This window comes from Ursus americanus, chromosome 30 (genome assembly GCF_024610735.1).
Source record: "Ursus americanus isolate L20-20 chromosome 30, mUrsAme1.1.p, whole genome shotgun sequence".
NCBI lineage: Eukaryota > Metazoa > Chordata > Mammalia > Carnivora > Ursidae > Ursus > Ursus americanus.
Genome location: NC_142156.1, coordinates 23,613,288 through 23,639,026, shown reverse-complemented (window position 1 = coordinate 23,639,026; position 25,739 = coordinate 23,613,288). Strand labels below are relative to the sequence as shown.

The following is a 25,739-nucleotide window of genomic DNA, read 5'->3' as shown; positions in this document are numbered from 1 at the left end:
CAGTCAAAACCAATGCAGAGGCAGGCAGAACCAAGAGAGCGCACCCATAGCCTCGTCAACCAGACTCCAGATGCCTTCTCAGCCGGCATTTGCCCAAATTCCCAGAAAAACCGCGTGGGATGTGTCTAAGGGACAGTTCACCTGGTATCTTCCCCAGAAGTTCTGATTCTGCGTCTGGCACGGGCCCAGAGCTCACGGTTATTACAAAGCTAATGGGGGGATGATGATGATGATGAACAGATTCAATCCGGGATCACGCCTCAGATGGAAGGAGCCAGCCAATCATAACCCTCTGGCTGAAACTAATTTGAGGTTTTCTGTCCCTCACAGCCAAGTTTTTTGACTTGAGGGTCTCTTGACTACTGTGACTTTTCCAGATTCCATTTACCAATTCTTAATGGTTTTAAAGACATTAAAACCTTTACACTTTAAGGACTTAAAAGCTCCTGACTAGCCCTACAAATCTATACATAAAAAAATACCCCAGGGGCGCCTGGGTGGCACATTGGTTAAAGCGTCTGCCTTCGGCTCAGGGCGTGATCCTGGCGTTATGGGATCGAGCCCCACATCAGGCTCCTCCGCTAGGAGCCTGTTTCTTCCTCTCCCACTCCCCCTGCTTGTGTTCCCTCTCTCGCTGGCTGTCTCTATCTCTGTTGAATAAATAAATAAAATCTTTAAAAAAAAAAAAAAAATACCCCAAACCCATCTTCCACGGTTGCAGGGTCAGACTTCCTCATACCCCTTTCACAGCGGGACAGCCTCCAGCAACTTCCGTCACGGCATCTGGTCTCTGGCACTCTTCTGAAACCTCACATTTCCTGCTCCTTTTCTTCTTGTGTTTACAGCCCAGCTAGGTTAAGGAACCTGGGCTAATAGCCAACGACAATGTTAACAACAGTTATTAGCTTGAAGAACTAAAAGGAAAATAAAATGGTTTTCATTCATGTTAATGAGACTAAGTCCAAAGAGCCTTTATTTGAAAAGACCAAGTACAACGATGCTAAGACGAGGGGTTTATATGGGAGTGCTACCGTGCACAGCCTTCACATTTACAAGCAATGCTTAGACCGGTTCTCAAACTACAGTTTTACTCATTAACTACAAGCCAGCTCTTTGCAACATTTCCTGAAAATTCCGACAAATGTGTACATGTGAATAACTACACTCATCAACTTCCCAACGACGTCCTGCTCTGTCTGCATTTCCTCACAAGCTACAGCTCCCTGTTCTTGTCCCAGGAAGACTGCGGCGGGCAGCTCCGGATACGGAAGTTCAAAACTGATGCCGATTTAGCTTTTATAAATGGAACTGTATCCTTTTGACAGAGTAAGCTCCCCCAGCAGTTTAAAAAATACATTAAATGGAAAGAAAATGCATATGTTTTCAGTAAAAACAAACTACACTGTTAGTAAGGTGAGAATCCAATTTTATTTTATAACAAGTAGAAGGATATCCCCGTTGAAAACAAAATAAATAGTAATGTTAATATAGATTACTGGCCTCTTTTGTGAGAGTCTTAAAATGTTTCTTTGGACAGAAATTTAAAACTTTTCAACCATCTTCTTTTAACCCCCATACCACCTAGCCCCAAAATGAAATAAAAAATTAGCCTACTTCTCCATAGTCTCCTACCATTCCCATACCTTGTACAGATTTTTCAATGGCAGCTTTTTATCTTTAAAATAGATCAGATACCAAATAAAACCCTGTTACCTTACAGCTGTAGTGAGCATCCTACAGTATGCCTTTCTCTCCTTTAAAAATATTTCAAAAAGAAGATAAAGTAATACAGGTTTACAAAGTACCTTACCCACATTTTTTTTCAAAACAAAAATCCTCACAATGTATTTGAGAAGCAAACAAGATAAAATATAAAAGTTTAATTTTTACCTATAAGCCAGTCACAGCAGCAATGCTACAAATGAGACTCCAGATCTCCTAATTCCCTTCCCAAGTTTCATCTAGAAAGATAACAGCTAAAAAAAATAAAAAAATAAAAGCTTAGAAAAACCCCCGAAGCCATAAGGTCAAACGGCAGGAACAGGCCGGTGTCGTCGTCCCCCGCGGGTCAGAGGTAGTACAGGCGGTTGGAGAGGGACAGGTTGGGCTCCCTGTGAATGCTCTGGCCCACCAGGAAAGCCAGCTTGTGGGCGTACTGGCAAGGAGCGGGTACTCGAATGACGCCCTGGAGTGCGAGAAACACAGGGCTGTTACTCTGGCTGTCTCCTGGATCACTCATCTCAGAATTAACTCGAAAAGCCTTTTCTGAAAACAGAGCAACTTGTGTTTTGAAAAGTGAAGCTCGCAGACATGAGTACCCGTCCCCGGGGAGACACACTTACCGGCCAGTTATAGTAGATGTGACACAGCTTGTACGTGAGCCTCTGTATGTGGTCCGGCTTCAGGCCACTGCTGTCGTAGATGACGTTATAGTGTGTGGGAGAAACACTGCCACTTCTCACAGCCTGGCTCACGATAAAAAAATCATACCTGGAATTATAAGAGAGAAGCCACCTGGAGGGGAGGCTTACCTGTCTGAAAGTGGACGTTAACACGGGTCCCATTTCTCACAGAGAAAAGGTCCTGTCTTCTAATGGAAGCTGGCCTCTTCAGGATGAAATTGCTTCCTTCAAGTCCAGAGCACTTGCTGCTCATGGACCATTCTGGAATGCTTATGTGTGACCGAGGTTTCAGAAACCACTATTACTTGGATTTTAAGTAGGTGTCATTGATGCCTCAGGGCATTCAACACGTGCTCGGGCTGCCAGGTTCGGCAGTGTCCCCGAGCCACCCACAGCTCCCTGCCTACACCCCGCGGGGCACGCCAGCGTGCCCACAGAGGTCCTGGAGGGTGGCAGCAGCGGGGGAAATTAGAGATGCTGTTTCAGGCACAGTTGCTCCCAAAACGTTCTTTTACCACAGAACCTTCCCCCTCTTGCTGTTCCTGCTGTTACTTAACAAGAAGAAAACGCTTCATTTTCATCATTAAGGATGCAAAGCAGATTCTCCAGGACTTGAGAACCTCCAGGGACAGAAGCAGAACTAGTGCAGGACCCAAATGGTAAAGCAGACGCCGGGAGTGCTGACAGAGAAACGGACATCCGTTTCCCCCCCCCTTTCTGGGTAGCAGGAACATATCGATCCAGAGATATGGTCGTGTGACCGAATAAAGCTCTAAGGAGATCACGTGTGCAGCGTGCTAGGTCCCCTGAACCCGATGAATCAGAACACCACGACTGATCTAAAACACATTATTAGTGTTTTAGAAGAAAAAGGGTCGCAGACTAACGAAACCACCTTGCCCTAAACTGCAGAGAAATCACAGCAGAGCTAGAGTCAGACCCTTAGTTCCTGAGTCAGGCACATCAGCGTCCAGAGCGCTGGCAGCTAACGGGACTGGCAGTCCCTACAAGCGGGCTTCTCCGGGCGTGTACAGAGCCTCGGCAGCCAAGCTCTACATAGCATCTGGAAAAAAGTAATGAAATGTGCTCATACTTTATAATTCTACTTGGATTTTACCCAGTCTGTTTCCGTCAGCGTCTCCAGGTCAATACTAGCCCTGAGCTGCGGTTAGCAGAGCACGAGTGTTAGGAAGAGCGGTGAGGTCACTCTGACTGGTTAGAAGGTCCACCAGGAAAGGAACTCACTAGGTTAGTATCTTAGCCACTCTGTCTCCCTCAGCTGACTTCCCCCACAAGTAGAATCCTTCCGAAGCACTGCCATAACTAACACCTGCCTGAGAAAAAGAAATCCGAGATAATTCATCTCAACATGGAAATTTCCATTCACTGTCGCTAACAGAACTGATTAAAGAGAGCTAAAAATCTGTAGTATCGTTCATCTACATAAAGTTAGTGAGTAAAGTCTCATTTACCCAAGGTCTGTACAGGAAGGGCGTTCCACATTAGCAGCTTTGCACCAAGGCCCGCACTGAGTTAAGCTGCCTTTAAAAGCTCCATCACACTGAAAAAGAGGAACGGTCCTAACAGCGTGCTCTCCTGAGGACAGCGCTGACCTGGACTGAGCGAGAGGCCACCCCTCTGAGCACAGGTTACTGCCCGTTTGCCCCACAGAAGAGTCTCCGAGGAGACAGGTGCACCCCAGGGTGCTAACAGCGTCGCCCCATGGGCCCCACGTGTCCATGCATGTCCCAGCTAGCTGGCTCTCCTGTGACAAAGCACAGCTCCAGGTTACAAAAGAAGTTCTGTTTACTCAGAAGCCACTTCTCTTATCTGCAATTGCGTTTCAAATGCAACTTCTGACCTTGGTATAACAACAAAGCATTACAGATCTAGAGATTTTTTACTAGGGAACAAGACTCTGAAGATATGGTTACATGTTTAAAAAAAATACAAAAGCAATCTACGGCAGCAATTCTTACCCTCTGTACATATCATTAGCGCCACAGACAATAACCCTCTTCCCCCAAAGAACAACTGCACAGAAACCTGTTTACCATTTTAGACACGAACAAATCACAGGCTTTAATAATATTATGGGATTAAAGTAATTGAAGACTTTAGTATTTATCAGAAATAGAAGAAAAAGGTAAATGCGTTGAAGTTGATAAAGCAGAAAACAATCTTCATGTCACTGCACACAACTTACCATTCTGGTCTGGTAACTTCTACGTCAATAACCGTCCCGGGAAGTGGGTTCTGAAGTCTTCCTCCAGACTGGGCAAAAAATCTGGCGTTCACTCGTTTCTTCACCACAATTACCGTTAGTCTTGGGCTTAAAGGTGATGATGATGATGAATGTAATGACATTGAGTCTGTCATGCTTCCAGGCACCCAATCAGACATTCCCATTCCCATCCTCCATTTAAAAAGAAACCCCCTCCCTCTTGAGGCAGAGTATCTGTCCAAGTTGTGAAAGGAGACTCCACAGCTTGTAAGGACCTAGACAAGGACCAGGAGTCAACTGTGGGTGGAGCACAGGACGGCATGTGATGTGGGGTCGTTCAGATGTTCCGTCAACAGACAGGCACACCGCTCACCCAGCACACGGAAACTGCACATTCAGCATGCTTCAAAGCGCACGATTCAGAACACTCTTCACTGGGCATTTTCTACTAGGTGAGAAATAAGATCTGGAGTCTAAAATTGCTGATAGGGAAGCTTGTTTGAGCGGTGTCAAAGTCTAACCCAGCACTTCTGGTTCACAAGGCATCGGGGCTCCCCATCTTCATCTCCCTCGTGGGCCCAATCACCCCTCGGCTCACCACATGCTGGTAGAGGACACACCCCTTGCATCCCCCTTGCACCTCACTGCCTGACCCCACTCTCCGGCTGGTTTCCCTATGCCCAGATGAAGCTCCCTTCCCCCGAGTGTCCAGCACTGCACCAGAAGCCATCTGCTGGCTCCTAACATGCCTTCTGGCTCCGTGGAGGGCAGCCCTACAAGTGGCAGCACATGTGGGCTAGAGTACGCTTCACCCCTTTTCTAGCATTGCTGAAAGGCCCATTTCAGAGCTAGTGGCTGAGCACACAGCCGCTTGGCAGTGCAGGGACCGGCAGACGGACGGCGCTCGGGGACCGTGTTGGCGTGCACTGGACATCTGGGAGAGAGGACCATGACCAGTGCCTCCGTTTTTTCTGTGTCTTCTCCCAACCAGAACATTACTTCTTATAGAACAGAAATACACTTGACTCCACACTGTGGGACACAGAGAGCTTTACGGGCAGTGGGATCTGGGATGTCTGGTTCAGGAAGGTCGTCCACAGTATACTGTCTGGACAGACCCCGAAGTGGGAACTTCTGTTTAACGATCGATCTCATTTTGGTCCTTCAAGATAGTCGAATAAGCAAATCCTGAAGGGATGGGGGGGTGATTTTACATAAACAGAGGGTATTTGTAGAAACAGCACCATCTACCCAATGAGGTCTAGTGCTGCCCAGTCACTGCGGCTCTGGATGTAACAAAGCCAGTCTCAGGAACCAAAAAACAAAGTGGATTTGAGTCCTCTGACATCATAAGAAACAACTTAGCAAATGTCAGGACAGAAAGGCCAAAAGTATGAAGTGATGTTTTGATTTCTTCTTATATCAAATATCCTGAATCAGCTAATCCATTATGCATTTTAGTGAAAAGTTAACATCAACATTTCAATTAAAAAACAAATACTGCGGTTCTAAGAATAATTACAAATATTGACATCCAAACTGCATTTCTTCAAAGTGAGAAATAATTCTTGGATATTATTCTACTTTCTAAACAACTATAGTTTTTTCTAGACAAGTTATCTACCATTTATTGAGTGCTTCCCGGGGACTGAATGAAATAATGAGTTATTCCTGCAGGTTCCTTTCGACAACCTTGGTTAGTTGCTTCCCCACCTCACAGATGAAGGCAACGCTGGGATGAGACGGACTCTGCTCCCGGGGTGCCCTGCACTTGATCACTCACCTTGGCAGTCTCCCAAGTACAGCACAACTCACAACTACTTCCCGGGATGGCTGGTTGTGCCTCCATCCAAGCCACCACTCGAAACCCCTTCCCTGCGCCAATTTAGCCCTATTACCTCCATGGGAACTGGGCAGGGGATCCCCAGCAGCCACCCTAGGCTCAGTGCCACACACTCACTAGGGTTACCATCTCCTCTGCGAGAGCAATTTCTGCCAGCGCTTCCGGGAACCAAACCCAAAGGACTCAAAAGACTCAAAGCGGCAGAGATGCAGGCCCCACCATGGCCACAGGTGCGTTCCCTGTATCCTAAACATTCAGCTCGAGGCTGGAAGATGAACTATGACCGCTACGCTTTACTTCTTTTTTTAAAAATTTTTATTTATTAGAGAGAGAGAGAGTGCACACAAGTGGGGGGGAGCAGCAGAGGCAGAGGGAGAAGCAGACTCCCCACTGAGCAGAGAGCCCAACACAGGACTCGATCCCAGGACCCTGGGATCATGACCTGAGCCAAAGGCAGGTGCTTAACTGATCCAGCCAGGCACCCCTACTCTTTATTTCTTGAAAATTTCCTCTCTTCTCGGTCTGAGGAAAAAGCCACTGAGGCTGGACAATGCTGAGGGTGAAAGCGGTAAAGGAAGAGGAGACAAGCAAGCAGCTGCCGCACCGGACACCGCCTGCCCCTACCGCCACGCTTCACTGCCTGTGTGGACGGCACTTCCGACTCTGAGAAACACACCCAATAAGGTTTACAAAATTTCAGAGACCAAAAGAAAAGAAAATTAATACCATTATTTTAGTGAGAAAATACAAGCATAGTAAAGAACATTAACTTTCATTTCTAAGATACTAGAAAATGCTTATTTGCATTTTAATCTGAAACACAATTACTTCAAAAGAGATAAAAAAAATCCCTGACTTCTCTGAGGACATCCTATTAAAGCATGAATGGGTCAACCAGGAAATTAAAGAAGAAATTTAAAAATTCATGGAAACAAATGAAAATGAAAACACCTGTTCAAAAATCTTTGGAATGCAGCAGACAGTCTTAAAAGGGAAGTATATAGCAATATAAGCCTTTCTCAAGAAACAAGAAAGGTCTCAAATACACAACCTAACCGTACACCTAAAGGAACTGGAGAAAGAACAGCAAATAAAGCCTAAACCCAGCAGGAGAAGAGAAATAATAAAAAGCAGAGCAGAAATCCATGAAACAGAAACCAAAAGAACAGTAGAACAGATCAATGAAACTAGGAGCTGGTTCTTTGAAAGAATCAATAAGATTGATAAACCCCTGGACAGGCTTATCAAAAAAAAAGAGAAAAGAACCCAAATAAAATCATGAATGAAAGAGGAGAGATCACAACCAACACCAAAGAAATACAATTATAAGAACATATTATGAGAAACTATATACCAACAAATTAGGCAACATGGAAGAAATGGCTGCATTCTTAGAGACGCATAAACTACCAAAACTGAACCCGGAAGAAACAGAAAACCTGAACAGGCCCACAACCAGCAAGGGAATTGAAGCACTAACCAAAAATCTCCTGACAAACAAGAGCCCAGGGCCAGGGGGCTTCCCAGGCAAATTCTACCAAACATTTAAAGAACAATTAATACCTATTCTTCCAAAGTGGTTTCAAAAAACAGAAACGGAAGGAAAACTTTCAAACTTTATGAGGCCAGCATTACCTTGATCCCAAAACCAAAGACCCCACCAAAAAAGAGAATTACAGACCAACATCCCTGATGAACATGGATGCCAACATTCTCACCAAAATACTAGCCAATAGGATCCAACAGGACATTAAAAGGATTATTCACCACGACCAAGTGGGATTTATTCCTGGGCTGCAAGGATGGTTCAACATCCACAAATCAATAAATAAGATACACTACATAAATAAAAGACAAGAACCATATGATTCTCTCAATAGATGCAGAAAAAGCATCTGGCAAAGTACGGCACCCTTTTTTGATTAAAACTCTTCTCAGTGTAGGGACAGCGGGAACATACCTCAAATATCATAAAAGCCATCTATGAAAAGCCTACAGTGAGTATCATTCTCACTGGGGAAAAACTGAGAGCTTTTCCCCTAAGGTCAGGAACACGGCAGGGATGTCCACTGTCACCACTCTTGTCCAACATAGTACTGTAAGTCCTAGCCTCAGCAATCAGACAACAAAAAGAAATAAAAGGCATCCAAATCAGCAAAGAACTCTCACTTTTCACAGATGACATGATACTCAATGTGGAAAACCCAGAAGACTCCACCCCGAAATTGCTAGAACGCTCACAGGAATTCAGCAATGTGGCAGGATGTGAAATCAATGCACAGTAATCAGTTGCACTTCTATATGCTAACAACGAGACAGAAGAAAGAGAAATTAAAGAGTTGATCCCATTTACAATTGCACCAGAAATCATAAGATACCTAGGAATAAACCAAAGAGGCAAAGGATCTATACTCAGAAAACTACAGAACACCCATGAAATAAATTGAGGAAGACCCAAAGAAACGGAAAAACATTCCATGCTCATGGAGTGGAAGAACAAATATTGTGAAAATGTCTATACTACCTAGAGCAATCTATACATTCAATGCAATCCCTATCAAAATACCATCAACCTTTTTCCACAGAGCTGGAACAAATAATCCTAAAATTTGTATGGAACCAGAAAAGACCCCAAATAGCCAGAGGAATGTTGAAAAAGAAAACTAAAGCTGGAGGCATCACAACTCCAGACTTCAAGCTCTATTACAAAGCTTGTGATCATTAAGAGAGCATGGTACTGGCACAAAAACAGACACATGAATCAGTGGAACAGAAGAGAGAACCCAGAAACGGACCCTCAACTCCACGGTCAACTAATCTTCGACAGAGCATAGACTATCCAGTGGGAAAATGACAGTCTCTTCCATAAATGGAAGTGTGCTGGGAAAATGGGAGAGCCACACGTAGAAGAATGAAACTGGACCACTTTCTTACACCATACACAAACTCAAAATGGATGAAAAGACCTCATGTGAGACAGGAATCCATCAGAACCCTAGAGGAGAACACAGGCAGCAACCTCTGTGACCTCGGCCACAGCAACTTCTTGCTAGACACGTCTCCAAAGGCAAGGGAAACAAAGGCAAAGATGAACTACTGGGACTTCATCAAGATAAAAAGCTTTTGCACAGTGAAGGAAACAGTCGACAAAACCAAAAGACAGCAGACAGAATGGGAGGAGATATTTGCAAATGTCTTACCAGGTAAAGGGCTAGTATCCATAATCTATAAAGAACGTATCAACCTCAACACCCCAAGAACAAATAATCCAGTCAACAAATGGGCAGAAGACATGAACAGACATTTCTCCAGAGCAGACATACAAATGGCCAACAGACACGTGAAAAAATGCTCCACGTCACTCGGCATCAGAGAAATACAGATCAAAACCCCTCTGAGATCCCACCTCACACCAGTCAGAACGGCTAAAATTAACAAGTCAGGAAACGACCGAGGTTGGCGAGGGTGAGGAGGAAGGGGAACCTTCCTACACTGCTGGTGGGAATGCAAGCTGGTGCAGCCGCTCTGGAAAACAGTGTGGAAGTTCTTCAAAAAGTTGAAAGTAGAGCTACTCTGTGACCCAGCAATTGCATTACTGTGTATTTACCCCAAAGATACAAATGTAGTGATCTGAAGGGGCACCTGCACCCCAATGTTCATAGCAGCCATGTCCACAACAGCCAAAATGTGGAAAGAGCCCAGATGTCCACCAACAGATGAATGGATAAAGATGATGTGGTATGTACACACACACACACACACAGACACACACACAGACACACACAGGAATACTACTCAGCCATCAAAAAAATGAAATCTTGCCATTTGCAATGATGTGAATGGAACTAGAAGGTATTATGCTAAGCGAAATAAGTCAGTAAGAGAAAAACAATTATCACATGATTTCAGTCTTATGTGGAACTTGAGAAGCAAAACAGAAGAGCATGGGGGAAGGGAAGGAAAAATAAAATAAGATGAAAATAAAAAGGGAAGCAAACCACAAGAGACTCTTAACTCTAGGAAACTGAGGGTTGCTGGAGGGGAGGTGGGTGGGGGGATGGGGTAACTGGGTGTTGGGCCTTAAGGAAGACACGTGACGGAATGAGCACTGGGTGTTATATGCAAGTGATGAGTCACTAAATTTTACCTCTAAAACTAATAATATACTATATGTTAATTGAATTTAAATAAATTTTAAATAAACATTAAGTCTTAAATTGATGTGTCAATTAAAAAAAAAAGAAATGTGTAGAATTAACACTTAGAATCTGGCCATAGAAGACTTGGAAGTGCCCTCCCATTCAGCTAGAATTAAGAAACAAGCTCTTAATGCCTGCCCCACAGGTCATATAAATCACACTGAGCCCAGATATAGTCAGTCAGTCAGTTTCAAAATCCCTCATTTCTACAGTAATACCAAATGCTGGCTAACAAAGTCTGACAAAAACAACCAGTGTTGCAATATGCATATGCAAGCACACAAAGAGGCCTTCTGGATTTCCTGAGTAACCTTAAACATCGGAATTGCACATCTTTATGATACACTAATAAGCTCTTAATACAACAGTCCCTGACCTCAGCTTGCTCACAATCTGATAGGGTAACAAAATGTAACTTACTGAAACAGCGGTCTGAACTTGGTATGCAATGTCGCTGTCCAATGGAATGGATGAGGGGGTCTGTAGGACAGCAGAGGACGGTGGACCCCAGTATGGGTTTCAGGGGCGCCAAGCACACCACCCTTGCACATGCACACCATCCAAAAGGAGAAAAGTAACATCATCTCCTAGGAGACTAAACACATGCCAACCATCTTACCTAGATCAAGTACTTGTCCAGTAGAGTTCACAAAGAAATCAAACAGGTATTCATTGTACAAAAAATTGAGAAAGAGTAAACTAAGATGGTTTGGAATTTATTCTAATAACCAATTCTGTGGATGCCTATAGATGTACTGGAATTCTCAGATCCCCGCACGTCAAGGCTTTAGGTGAGAAAGGTGGCAGGCAGAGAACTGGCCAAAGTGTCTTCATATGTCTTTCCTCTCCTTGAAGGGAGGGACCCTCTATACAACCACTCTGCATGTCCAGCCCCTCCCCCTTCCATGCCTTCAAGCCCCACTGCACCCCTGAGGTTAGGTTCTCACTTACCTTTGCATCTGGGAACACTCATTTCAAAGATAAAAAGGTATAATTTTATAAAGAGAAAATGCTCTACAGTTTGCATGCTTACTTGTAACCTCTACCAACAGATTTCAGACAATCCAGAAACTGTGGGACTTCATAGTTAACCAGTGTTTTCAGCTGACCATCTCCTACACCATCCCGATACACGATAATTCGACTAGGCATGTATTCATTGCAGCTATTCCAAGCCCTCAGAGCAGCTGAAAGGAAGCCAGAAAAGTTTTAAATCAATTAACACAGATAAAAACAGTGTGTTGTGGGACGCCTGGGTGGCTCAGTCGTTAAGCATCTGCCTTTGGCTCAGGGCGTGGTCCCAGGGTCCCGGGATCAAGCCCTGTATCGGGCTCCCTGCTCCGCTAGGAGCCTGCTTCTTCCTCTCCCACTTCCCCTGCTTGTGTTCCCTCTCTCTCTGGCTGTGTCTCTCTCTGTCAAATAAATAAAAATAAATGAAAATTAAAAAAAAACAAAAAACCAAAACAACAACAACAACAAAAACCAGCGTGTTATTACCAAATTCTGGGCACGTTTTTCAATATCAGAACTTTAGGATAATGTCTTGAAGACCCCAGAGGCCAGGATGGAAACACTATAGGAGACTGACCTTGCAAGCAGACTTTGAGCCCGTCTACAAGCTCTTGTCCTCGATCTTGAAAAACACAGCGAGAGAACCAGCTGTTCAGAGAGACCAGGACAAGGGTGAGAATGGTACTGTCCACGAGTTGTTCCTTCTGCTGCACTTCGTATTTATTTTCCTCTTAGCAGCTTGTAATGTTTACCCCTTTTTAAGATACCTAACATCCCCAATACTCTACGAAATCTAAACAGAACAAGACACTCATAACACCACAAACTAAGCTTTCTTTTATTATAAATACTATAATTCCCTTGAAGAAAAAATAAAATTTAAACTAACACCCAGAGATAGCTCATAGCTTTACACCTTAGTACGCATAAGGAGCCCACTTTCTGCTCTGCTCTTTAGAAGACATTACAGATTTCACGCTTGTGAAAGATACAAGACCTCGAGAAACACACCCATTAGCAACACGCACACGTCAATATACCTTTAATTTCTATCCTTTCCTATTTTTGAAAATTCTCTTCTAAGAAAAGCACTGAAAAATAATGCACTATGTTGAAACACAAGTGACTGGGTAAACTAAAGTGGGTATTCCAAAATAAAGTCAACACAAAAACTTTAGAGTACATTTCAGCAGTCAATAAAAATTTGAGAAGTTTCAGAGATGGTCCCATTTAATGAGATACACCCTCCCCCAAACAGAAATAATCATAAAATAGGCTGCAATGCAATCTACTATGAAAAAAGTTGAAAACAGCAAGGCAGCTAACTTCCTTTACTTCCCTAACTTTCTTGCTTATCTAATGTAAGAGAAGTCAACGGGTTATAAAGAAAGAAGGAACAAAACCCTGAGCCTCGGAGACCCCCGGAACATCAGCCCTGCACTCCCACCTGCTCCTGCCCATGTCTAGCAGTTAACCCACTGCCACCCATCCCTGCACTCACCGGGTCATCCCTTCATTGATACTTGCAACAAATCCTGCAATTGACCTCCGTCCAGCTGTGGTATCGTGGTAACAGTCAATGCCAACTATCATCGCCAGCTTTAGCTTTAACAAAAATATTGTAGTTTGAGATACAACAGAGTACCAGCAGCATTTAGAAAGTAAATCCATTTTTCCCAATGAAAACTTTTATGTACCAGTTAAACCAAACTTACAGGCATATCAACCCTCCAAAGCTCCCCTCCCATCTTGCAATTCATCTGCAGGGCGATCTTGGTAGCAATGGCCATGACTGTCTGCTGCTTGCCAAGAGTGCGGGCCACCACACACTGACTCGGAGTAGGGCAATCTGTACACAAGTATTTTTTAATAGCATCATATTTATCTTTCCGATTACTCGACAACAGACAAACAACCTGAAACCAAAAGAATGTTCTCATTACAAAGAATCAGGAAGCTGATGAAGGTCGAGGAAGAGAACGGGAACCAAACCCAGTCTCTGGGCATAAATGTCAGACACTGTCTCTGCCACAGAGCTAACAAGCAGCACGCTAACTGCTAGATACTGCTCACCCCACTCACCTAGTGATAGATGCTAATAAAAAGAAGAAAACCACGTGAAGCCAATGACTCAAAACCGAACACCATGAGAACTTAGTTAAGTACGCTCTAGGACCAGCCTGGAATAACTTGGAGATAGGAAATACGGCAAAACTAGTGAGCACCTACAGGTGGACCAACAGAAGACCCTCTACCTGGCTCACAGCTCCCATTTACTGATGACCCACCTAGGATCAGGGCCTTTAAACTTCTAAAGCTCTGGCTTGAGAACCTGGTGACACTATGAAATTTCCTGGGAAGTCCACGGACAATTCTGGGAACAAAACAGAGTGCCTAATCTAAACACACCCCTGCCGGACACGGGAAGAGGTTAGTCAAAGAGCACAAACTTCCAGTTATAAACTGAGTAAGTTCTGGGGATCGGCTGTGCAGCACGGTGAGCACAGTCCACAGTTCTGAGGCGTGGACTTGAGAGGTGCTGAAGACTAGATCTGAAATGTTCTTGGTATGACAAACATCAACTTGTAATCATGTGAGGTGCAGGAGGAGTGAACTAGCCCTGCAACACAGACATGTATCAAAGGGTCCCCCTATACACCTTCAACTCCCAGTGTTGTGTGTCCATCAGATCTAAACAGGGCCATAAAACCAATTCCTGCCCAATCCAAGTCTGTGTTCTAGAGCTGAATCCAGCTCTTTGACTCATTGCTGTGTTCTCCAATCTATGCTCCCAGGTTCTTCCCTCTTTTCACTAGCCCCCAACAAAATCACTTTGCCATCCTAGGTGTCTTCATTACTCCAAAGTAATAGTGCTCTGCCTGTGGCATTTAAGTAGGAGACGAAGGGCTAGAAAGGGAACAGATTAGCTGAAGCCAATTTACTTCTTAGATTTAAATCAACACACATGTTGTTTATCGTTACATTTGTCTCTGCCACCTCATTAGTTATACCTGTACGTGTGCTGAACAACTAATCCTAATTTTTACTTTTGTGCCTATTCCCCATGAAATTTCATGGAATTAAAGCCTTTGAATCCAAATAAATTTCAGACCATTTTGTTCTCCCCAGCCCTTCCTCACCAACTGCAGCGCAAATAACAAGCTACCAGACACACAACTGAGGCCAGCGTTAACAAAGCTACCTTATGAAGGTAAAATACATATTCTCTGGCCAGTTTGTGAACCTGATTACGTTTCAAACTCAAATTCTAAGACTCACAAATGCAGTTTTTAAAACAAGTCATTCCAGGACAACAGCCTATGTACGTATCAGCCACTTACTATCTGGGTATCTGATGTAACCTTCTGCTGTAAGACTCTCAAATAGGCTTCAGTTCGATCATCCACTTCGATCCTACAATGGAAATTCATTATGCAACATTCAGAAAAAGTAATGAAAAATGTACCATGCATAAAAAATTTCCTACAGATTATGACACACGAAACACTTCTGTGTAAAACATAAAAACAAGAGTGGCCACTTAGGCAAAAGGTTGTTTCTAATGCAAACAGCAGCAATAATCTGAGGCACAATACTGCTTGTTTTCCCACCCATTCTTAGTTACTAAAATACATTCCTGCATCCCCATGACAGGGAACCATATCAGATCTTTCAACCAATGTAATCTAGTTCACGTGTTTAACACTTCTATCACTTTTGCATTCCCACACCCTCCAAATGACTACTAATCAATTTTCAGAGTAGAAATGACTTGATAAACTTACATTATTGCCTTTTTCATTTGTATGCCCATGGCTGGTGTAACTTTAAATAGATTTTGTATCAGTGAATTGGCTGCTTCATAATTTCTTCGAGTATAGATCAACAGCCAGTTATCTAGTGGCTTAACACTAATTAATGGTGCACCTCTTGTTTCTTTTGACCAATCTGCAAACTGTGGGTTGTAATCAAACTAGAAGAAAGTTCAGAGACACTGTGAATTCCGCTGTATGTTCTCAGTGACAAAGCCAACAAGTCTGTAACAACTCTACCGTGGCATTCTGACCCTTCGGGGACTACTCTTCCATTTGGACTCCAGGACAGACTAAATGCCCCGGTGGGGGAGAAAGGTACAGAAGTGTATCTGAGGATAATGGACAACTGTCACAGCTGGCACACAAGTGCTTCTCACACCAAGCCCTCCTCTCAGTGCTTCCTGAGCTCCCCTTCATCTTCTAAGACATCACAAGGACAGGCGTAATGTCCCCTGAGATAACGATAAAAAACAAATATGGCTTGGAAAGTTAGGCACCTTGATGGAGGTGTCGGATACTTAAAGTGAGTAAGGCAGAAAGCTAACCAACTCGAAGCACTGTGACGTGGTGTGAGCTCTCATAGAGGAAAACCCTAGTGCTTTCTCCATGTGCTACCCACCTCCCCCACACCTGTTGCACAGGGGTGTGTACGCTGTCTGTTTCCACAGGGAGATACACGCAGCTGCAGTTAAGACATGCAGCTACAGGATTAGGTTGTTGTTCATACAATATTTAGGAGGCAGAATGGCAGTTTTCTGTAAAAGGATTTTTAAAGTTCTGGCACTTGCAGTGCTTCCATTACACGAAAATATTTTTACAATACTTGCTTCCCTTTTCTGAGGAGAAAACATAAAAGGCATCACAATATTTCATATAGACCCCTCCAACAAATGGTCCAGGCAAAAATGAAGCCAAATAAATTGGAAGTTTTCTGTATAAAAGCCCACTTTAGGTGCAGACAAAATACCAACCCAGTCACAGTTAGTTCTTCTATACCTTAATTTAAGTAATTCTGCCATTAGAAACAAATAATGCCAGCCTTCAGCGGAGTTTCCCCGACAACTGTGAGGACAAGCTACAGGCCCCTGCCTGCCTCCTCGCTCCTTGGAGTTGACGGAGTGCAGGTGGGAGGAGAGGTGAGGAGAGGAGGTGAGGGCAGACTGCCATGTAACGGGGTTTTCCTGCTTTACTGTGAACCAGACCCAAATCTGATGGGGTTGACAACTGAAGAACTGCCTTACTGTTTTTCCACCTTGGTGAATCTTTTCTGCTTGCAAAATTCTTCCTGAGAAGGACAGTAAGTTGGAGTCAAAGCTCAAACCCCAGTCTCGAAGTTCCCTCTGAACATTATCGTCTCTGTAAATTTAAGATATTTACGTACCACTCAATGTAAGCAAACACAGTTAAAAACAGACGCACACACACACAGATTCACACCAACCTACGGTACGTTTTCCTGTTTCTCTCAGGACTGAAAGCCCAGAGAGAAAGCCAGGAAACACAGACGGGCTCTCCATTTCTCCCTCATCGTGTCCCTGCATCCCTTCAGGACAGTTTTTATAAAACTTACAATTCTGACGCCCAAACTACCTTCCCTTCAAAGTAAACCCCTCGATGTTATAACAGAAAATAAATTTGCCCAAAACATTTCACCTTCTGCTGTATTGCCGTTTGCTAATAGAAGAATTAGAAAAGGCCTACAAAGTTTAACTTTAATATTCCCTGACAAAGAGCAGGCTCACCTAGAAACAAAAAGAACCCACCCCAAATACAAAAGGAAAACAAAATGACTTTCACTCCCCCAAACCACAGAAAATAACACAAAACTGGGTCCATGGCCCAGCGGGATGCAGGGGACTTACTTATGAATATAATCAATGAGTCTTCCCACTTCACGCTGCCTTTGTTCTGGAGTCAGTCTTGTATGAACAGCTAAGTCTTTCATCACATTAAAATCATTACGCATCTTATCAGTTAGACCTTCAAATAAAAATGTCGAAAGGTGTATGACTAGACAAACAAGGGTCACGTCTCCATGTTTGCAGTGCAGGGTGGTGAAGAGGGAGGGGAAGTACAAGGAGATGAAGCAGCAGGAAGGGCTTTTCCAGGGGTGGCGGGGCTCCTAGAAGAGACAGGGAAGGCAGCCCCACCGCAGTGGTACCTGTAAGATAGCAGAGCTCAGGAATGAGCATCGCAGGGCCTGGCAAAGTGCCGCCAGGGCCTCGCCTCCTCTTCGGCTGACTGACCAGAACAGGTTGCTTCAAGTCGGTGATTTCTTGGTTGTATTGCTAGTTAAGAAACAAAGGTATCACTGTTCATGTGAATGCCTTTAGTAATAGGTCAGTGGACCAAAAACAAGGATTTGTTTTTTTAAAGTGAGAATTGACACCAATAGCAAGGCTGGTATCTGTATCCAAGTAAAGCTTAAAAAGTCCATCTTTAATCCTACTAGAATAGCTTGTGGTTTACATGTATTACTGAGTACCTCATCTTTCTTCCTAAAAACATAAGAGCCTCACTGTCCTTGACCATCTAAATTCTGAGTTTTAGTCACAGTTCACTTCATTTTGTGATTTTTTTTGGTTTAGAAACAGAAGCCTGTGTATCTCTGGGTCCTCATGACAGAACTTCACCAAAACTACTAGTTATTACAGTGTGAAGTGGTGTAGGAAACAAGCCTTGCTGTAACAATACAGGGGCGGCGGGGGTGGGGTGGGGAGAAGAGGTTTGCATGCCAGAGAACATTTTTAATTAGGAAAAGTTTTTTTACAGAAGATAGAAGGTGAATTTCGATTCAGTAGTCTTTTTACTTAAAAGATTTGACAAACTGTGAGAGACTCTGGACTCTGGGAAACAAACTGAGGGTTACAGAAGGGAGGGGGGTGGGGGGACAGCTGGGTGATGGGGGAATTAAGGAGGGCATGTGTTGTGATGAGCACTGGGTGTTATACGCAAGACATCAAAAACTAATGATGTACTAAATGTTGGCTAACTGAAAATAATAAAAAAAAAATCAACAACAACAAAAGATTTTATTTATTTGAGAGTGAACATGAGAGGGGGGAGGGTCAGAGAGAGAAGCAGACTCCCAGCTGAGCAGGCAGCCTGACTCAGGGATCAGTCCCAGGACCCTGAGATCATGACTTGAGTCGCTTAACAGACCGAGTCACCCAGGCGCCCCTCAATTCAGTAGCCTTAAGATTCCCCACATGCAATCACTAAGGTAAGTTTTTACAACTGGTAAAAAAGAAAACCAAAAATGCTGACTTTGATGAGTTCACATATGCACTATGCTCCGCTAGTTTCTGGCCCCATGTTCTCAAGACCCCCTTTCCTAGCATCATCCAATACACTCTCTTTTTCCTTTCAGAGAGCCGCACATCTACACTCAGCACACAGGGGCTGAGCACCAGGACGACCCTTCCATTAGTGTCGGCCGCTCACCAGCAGAGGAAGAGGTACTTCCTGTTCCTTATTCTCATCCTATGCCAGGTCCAGGCCACCGACCCTCAGGCACTAAGAGACCACGAATTTCAGTCAGATTTTGTCCTATATTGAACTCTTTACCAGGAAAAAAGTTCATTTTCCTATTTTGGGTAAGAAAATTTCAAGAACACTCTTACCTGACATCTGCTCCATGTGCCTCTACTTCGTATTTCATCACGCCATCTTTTTTATCAGGGTCCACCTGCTGACCACCCCCACCTTGCACGTCACTTACTGGGTGCGCAGTCGAGCAGGAGAATGGGAGTGGAGTCAGACGTGCTGCTACATCTGCCCTATCTCACCAATGGGCCTTCAGTGCGTGGTTCCTTATTGTACAACTTTGGGGTCCCCTTCCTATATTCTTAGGGCCCAAACAAAAGCCTGTCAGTTCTTTTAACATCTTCCCCTACATCTAAAAACCTAGTACATTCACTTGCGTTTACCATTACTGTCAACCCTTTTCTTTTAAACCCTGGCCATGACCCTCCCTTTCAAAGGCCCTTCTCCCCCACTCTGAGTGCTTCTTAAATATGATTTTTAATGTAGAACACCCAAGCCATCACTTATCACAAAAACTGTATCTCTACTACAAAGTCCCGAGAGTGCTGTGATTCTTTGAAACATTTCAACCTCACCCCATTCTGACGGACGCTACTAAAGACGCCCAGTCAGCCCTGGCTGAGAGAAGTCTTCCAGCAGAAATCATCTGAGCAGAGACCGAGCCTAAGATCACAAGTCAGGCACACACAGTGTTCCAGGCAGGAGGAGCCTGGGGTCAGAGCAGATGGCCAGGTCGAGCAAGGTGAGCACCGACATGCAGGCAGGGGCTACATCACTCAGGGTCTCACCGGACACACGCAATGTCCGTCAGTAATGTGCGTAGAAGAATCACATCAGATCTGTAGGAGTTTGCAAATGGATCAGAAAGCAGGAGAAATGCAAACTGAGACCAGCTCAACGGGCAAGGGGCCCACACAGAAGAGGGCGGCCACTCAGAGGAGGAGGATAGAGGCATTTCAGAGGCGAGGCTACCAGCACTGCTGCAGGGTGAGAAGAGGCATGCAGGTCTGAGGTTTTAACCCCGTTACGCATTTGTTCACTCCGATACTGGAGTGCCCTCCTAGGCACTAGGGGGACATAAACCACAAAATCCCTGACCCTCTGGGAGTTCCAGTCCCTGCACTGATCAAGAGCACCGCACAATGGCCAGGTAAGGGGACAGAACTTGTTCAGTGCTGGTCACATGGAAGGTGTCTTTGAGATGTACAATTATCGAGAACAAGTAGGCTTAGACATGTCTGGGCTAAAGCTAGACATCAGAACCGTGAACATAGCACAGACGAGCCTGGAGATCTCCTAACAAGTTCCTATGGAGTAACTAACTCGGGGTTCAAGGCAGAATCCTTAAGTATGTCAACAGTAGAAGGCCACTTAGGAGTAAGCTGGCACGTAAGACTCACTGCTAGTTAGAGAAGGAGAACCTCCCCTGGTCTGGCTTCAGGTGGAAACCAAACTTTCCACAGGTATGTCTCCTTTGTAACTGCCGTTGATACATACTGACTCTTTCCGTCCCAACAGTGATTAGAAAACCACAGAAAAATGTTCTTTTCTCACAGTAACTCTCACATCCAGAAGGAATCTGGGTTAAACATGGCTGGGGTCCTCAAGGAGCTAAGAGGGTAAAATAGTGGTAGGGAAATCAAGCTGAGATGGCCCCTGGCCTGTTTTCATTTTGCCCAAAAGAGCAGCTCTTAATGTGGCTTCTCAGAGAATCACTCTCCTCCAGAGTGTTATGTGATCTTTTCACTCACAGCAGAGCTGCCAAAGCTCAGGCAATCGTAGACAAGCAGTTCAAAGACATTTCAAGGTCACTAGTCTAATGTGTAATTCTGACAAAAGATACAAATATGTAACAGCTTATTTGTCCGGCTTTTTAGAAATAGGAAATGTACTGAAAGTAGGAAAAAATGAGATAAATCTTAGCACTTTAAAGACAAGCGTTCAGATTTTAACTGATTCCTGTTTTAGAAATACTCCTGAACTTATAACAGAGCATATCAGATGGAATGCAACCTTCTACGAATTCAGGGGCCAGATCTGCTTGTCCCTGAACAACGATGTTAGTATGCGTTCTGATATAGACATTGTTATTTTCTTCTAGTTGACAGTGGGTCTTTCTTGTTCCTATTTGCCTCTGCTGTTTTTTCAAGGATTACCACACCAATAGCTAGAATCATCTGTATAAAACAAGTGTTAGAAGATCACAGAGTAAACTGATCCACCCTATATGAAAACAAGCTGAATTTGTCAATATGTAAAACAAAAGTTAAGAGTTAACCCATACACTAACAATGAAGCAGCAGAAAGAGAAATCAAGGACTCGATCCCCTTTACTACTGCACCAAAACCCATAATATCCTAGGAATAAACCTAACCAAGAGGTAAATGATCCCTACTCTGAAAAGTATAGAAACTCATGAAGAGGTAAATGATCCCTACTCTGAAAAGTATAGAAACTCATGAAGAAACTGAGGAAGACACAAACAGAAAAACATTCCATGCTCATGGAGTGGAAGAATACTGTTAAAATGTCTATACTATGCAGAGCAATCTACACATTCAACGCAATCCTTACCAAAATACCATCAACCTTTTTTCACAGAGCTGGAACAAATAATCCTAAAATTTGTATGGAACCAGAAAAGACCCCAAATAGCCAGAGGAATGTTGAAAAAGAAAACTAAAGCTGGAGGCATCACAACTCCAGACTTCAAGCTCTATTACAAAGCTTGTGATCATTAAGAGAGCATGGTACTGGCACAAAAACAGACACATGAATCAGTGGAACAGAAGAGAGAACCCAGAAATGGACCCTCAACTCCACGGTCAACTAATCTTCGACAAAGCTTAGACTATCCAGTGGGAAAATGACAGTCTCTTCCATAAATGGAAGTGTGCTGGGAAAATGGGAGAGCCACACGTAGAAGAATGAAACTGGACCACTTTCTTACACCATACACAAACAAACTCAAAATGGATGAAAAGACCTCATGTGAGACAGGAATCCATCAGAACCCTAGAGGAGAACACAGGCAGCAACCTCTGTGACCTCGGCCACAGCAACTTCTTGCTAGACACGTCTCCAAAGGCAAGGGAAACAAAGGCAAAGATGAACTACTGGGACTTCATCAAGATAAAAAGCTTTTGCACAGTGAAGGAAACAGTCGACAAAACCAAAAGACAGCAGACAGAATGGGAGGAGATATTTGCAAATGTCTTACCAGGTAAAGGGCTAGTATCCATAATCTATAAAGAACGTATCAACCTCAACACCCCAAGAACAAATAATCCAGTCAACAAATGGGCAGAAGACATGAACAGACATTTCTCCAGAGCAGACATACAAATGGCAAACAGACGTGAAAAAATGCTCCACGTCACTCGGCATCAGAGAAATACAGATCAAAACCCCTCTGAGATCCCACCTCACACCAGTCAGAACGGCTAAAATTAACAAGTCAGGAAACGACCGAGGTTGGCGAGGGTGAGGAGGAAGGGGAACCTTCCTACACTGCTGGTGGGAATGCAAGCTGGTGCAGCCGCTCTGGAAAACAGTGTGGAAGTTCTTCAAAAAGTTGAAAGTAGAGCTACTCTGTGACCCAGCAATTGCATTACTGTGTATTTACCCCAAAGATACAAATGTAGTGATCTGAAGGGGCACCTGCACCCCAATGTTCATAGCAGCCATGTCCACAACAGCCAAAATGTGGAAAGAGCCCAGATGTTCACTGACAGATGAAAGGTTAAAGAAAATGTGGTGTACACACACACACACACACACACACACACACACACACACACACACACAGGAATACTACTCAGCCATCAAAAAGATGAAATCTTGCCATTTGGAATGATGTGAATGGAACTAGAGGGTATTATGCTAAACGAAATAAGTCGGAGAAAGACAAATATCACATGATTTCAGTCACATGGGGAATTTAAGAAACAAAACAGATGAACATAGAGGACGGGAAGGAAAATAAGATGAAATCAGAGAGACAAACCATAAAAGACTCTTAAGTCTAGGGAACAAACTGAGGGCTGCTGGAGGGGAGGTGGGTGGGGAGATGAGGTAATTGAGTGATGGGTACTAAGGAGGGCACTTGATGTAATCAGCACTGGGTGTTATATGCAACTGATGAATCACTAAATTTTACCCTTGAAACTAATAATACGGTACATGTTAACTAAGTTGAATTTAAATAAAAAATAAAGAGTTAACCCATATGCAGATTTAGCACAACTGATACTGAGGATTTAGCCATCCTTAACCCCCATCCCTGGGTGAAGTTAAAAGAGAAGTGTTCATTACAGAATACAGGTCACTACAGTACACTTGTATTGTTCATTACCGATTACCCTACCTGTTTGTCCTCCATAAGCTTAAAATCAAACACAATGTTTCATTCTACTGGGAAAAAGGACGTAGGATCAAGCACTTCTCATGTGATAATGAGCTACACTATGCTACGACTGCTTTAATAAATACATTTATATACAGCTTTCAAAGCAACTGTTCCATGTGTACAAGAAATTCCTACTGAAGATAGCTCACATTTTTCCTAAGGCCTAAATATTTCACATGAGAAAGAGAATGTCAACATATCTTACCTTCCTGTAGTACTCTAAGAAACTGACTTCAGAACCATCTGCTTTCTTAAAGGTACTCTTCGGATTCTGGTCCCAGTCAATATCATCTACTCTGTAGGTTTTGTTGTTATACCTGTGGAACAGTTAAGATTTATTGGTATTTGATTAGAATTGTAGAAAGAGTATTAAAAAAAGACTAGATATAGACAATAGGTAGTCTCTACAAAATAAACTCCCAGATCACTTAGTAATATACAATGCCATGGGAAGAGAAAGGGAAAACTTCTTAAAGACCATGCTAGATGGGTGGGGAAGTGAGTAAAGAACTACTAGAAAATAAAATGAAGACTAAAAAGGACAGAAGTCTTTAGATATTTGTCCTTTTCAAAGGACTGTGCTCCCCCTGAGAACTTGTGTCTTAGGAAAGGTCACAAACACCCCTTCCCCATGTTCACACTATTCCCACTCCTCCACTGTAAACCCTACTTTCCAATAGGATGGACTAGAGAGCTACAGAATCTTAAGACTTGCAAAATGATTTCCTCGTATTTTACAAAGCAGTCTTACTTGGTAAGAACAATTAAACCTATTAGCTCTTTAGAAACTTGTTCTTGAAATTTATGTTCTTCCGTTTGGTGATACAGATTGAACATGAAATCTAACACGGTCTCACTGCGAAGGACTTTATGACTGACGTCAGTGCAAAGCATGATGTTGTTCTCGTACTGAAGAATAGAGGTGGTGAAGCCAGGCCAGATCACCAACCTGTCAAACAGAAGGAGAGCTATGAAGCGACCCCCATGAATAACCCTAACATGTCCTGTGTTATCAAGTTGTGTTCTCCTCTATTAACTAGTTCTAAAGCGCAAAAGTTTTCAAATTGAGTAAATTTAGTTATTTCTAGGTTTTACATGGGTCCAGATAAAGACCCCTCTTTTTAAGATCCTCAACAATGAATGCTATTTTATAGTATAATAATTTAAGTTCCATTTTGAATTAATACACTAACTTTATTAAACGATTTTTTATGTTGGTAAGATTGAAACAGTTGCCAGTCTAACTGAAAGCACCTATAACTGGTATAATAACCCTACACAGTGCGTGCCGCACTTGGATACACTATAGGAGCTTCTGGAACAATCTTCATTAGCTCATAAATTTTGTTTCCCAAGAGCAAATACAAACTTAGTGTTGGACAACTCTTCATGCTTTCCCAGTGACAGATAAATAGCATGTGATTTTTTAAAATCCAAGTATTCTGGGATGTCTCCTTTATTATTCAAACCAAGTTAAAGGTTTACTTAACATGATGGGTATCATTAACAGCCACAATAATAAATTTATTATTTCAAATTAGAGCTTCGCTTTCCAAGTCTATGATTAGGCCAAAGGCACAGAAAGCTTCCACTTCATACAAACCTATGATTTGGAATATCGATTGGGTCACTTGGGTTATAATAATTCCGTCCAATCTGCTGTAAATTCATGATCTTCAAGAGCCTAGAAATTGAAAGGTCAAAAGAGAAGAGTAAATGCTGGTAAGTATCTCTAATGCACAGGGACTCACCACACCAGTTTTTCAACTCTTCTCTAGGTTTTCAATTTTTCTTAGTAAAATGTTAAGAAAACACTAACATACCTCCTGAAAATAATATTATAGAACTGCAAACAAGTTGGTGATGTAGGTGGGAGTTCATTTGTTAAGGTGATTGTTATCCTCACATGCTCTCCATTTCGGGTCTGACTAAACACTTCAGTAACCTGAGCCAGAGCAGTGGAAAACCAAACTTTTAATTGTTAAAAGAAACTAATAATCCCAGTCACATCATTCCTGCTAGTAAGGCAACAATGAAAAACATGGAAAAGTTTTAAATTAAAAAAGAATGACTATGAGAAGACTGGTTACGGGCCCGTATTATAATGGTCATGAAGTTATTGAGGTGGATTTGGAAAGTGAGGCAATAATGCCAAAGTCCCCTCCGGGTTCATTACACATGCTATCAGAGAGAAGAACACTGGAGTTTCTCTAAAAGCTACCCTAGATTGTGGCAGTTCTCCTCTGAGGTGGAAATCCTTCATCACCCTCTCCCCAACCCAACATTTTAA

At 43.2% G+C, this 25,739-nt stretch overlaps 1 protein-coding gene and 1 long non-coding RNA gene across 2 annotated transcripts in view; one reads left to right on the top strand and one right to left on the bottom strand.

Moving 5' to 3' along the window:
* The window catches only part of LOC123780352 (uncharacterized), a 30,696-nt gene extending 7,017 nt beyond the window's left edge, over positions 1–23,679 (top strand). Inside the window, exons 2-3 of the long non-coding RNA XR_006776382.2 lie at positions 18,865–19,090; positions 19,176–23,679. This is a non-coding gene — a long non-coding RNA (uncharacterized LOC123780352). The remainder of the gene's footprint in view (positions 1–18,864; positions 19,091–19,175) is intronic.
* The window catches only part of PIWIL1 (piwi like RNA-mediated gene silencing 1), a 29,614-nt gene continuing 5,284 nt past the window's right edge, over positions 1,410–25,739 (bottom strand). Inside the window, exons 5-20 of the mRNA XM_045779227.2 lie at positions 25,273–25,394; positions 25,053–25,133; positions 24,201–24,398; positions 23,655–23,766; positions 17,656–17,782; positions 17,357–17,474; positions 16,736–16,850; positions 15,465–15,652; positions 15,021–15,093; positions 13,395–13,595; positions 13,181–13,284; positions 12,257–12,327; positions 11,702–11,855; positions 4,609–4,734; positions 2,343–2,490; positions 1,410–2,185 (exon numbers count right to left, since the gene is read on the bottom strand). Of these exons, the coding sequence (XP_045635183.1) occupies positions 2,069–2,185; positions 2,343–2,490; positions 4,609–4,734; positions 11,702–11,855; positions 12,257–12,327; positions 13,181–13,284; positions 13,395–13,595; positions 15,021–15,093; positions 15,465–15,652; positions 16,736–16,850; positions 17,357–17,474; positions 17,656–17,782; positions 23,655–23,766; positions 24,201–24,398; positions 25,053–25,133; positions 25,273–25,394 (2,055 nt within the window). The 3' untranslated portion in view covers positions 1,410–2,068. The remainder of the gene's footprint in view (positions 2,186–2,342; positions 2,491–4,608; positions 4,735–11,701; positions 11,856–12,256; positions 12,328–13,180; positions 13,285–13,394; positions 13,596–15,020; positions 15,094–15,464; positions 15,653–16,735; positions 16,851–17,356; positions 17,475–17,655; positions 17,783–23,654; positions 23,767–24,200; positions 24,399–25,052; positions 25,134–25,272; positions 25,395–25,739) is intronic.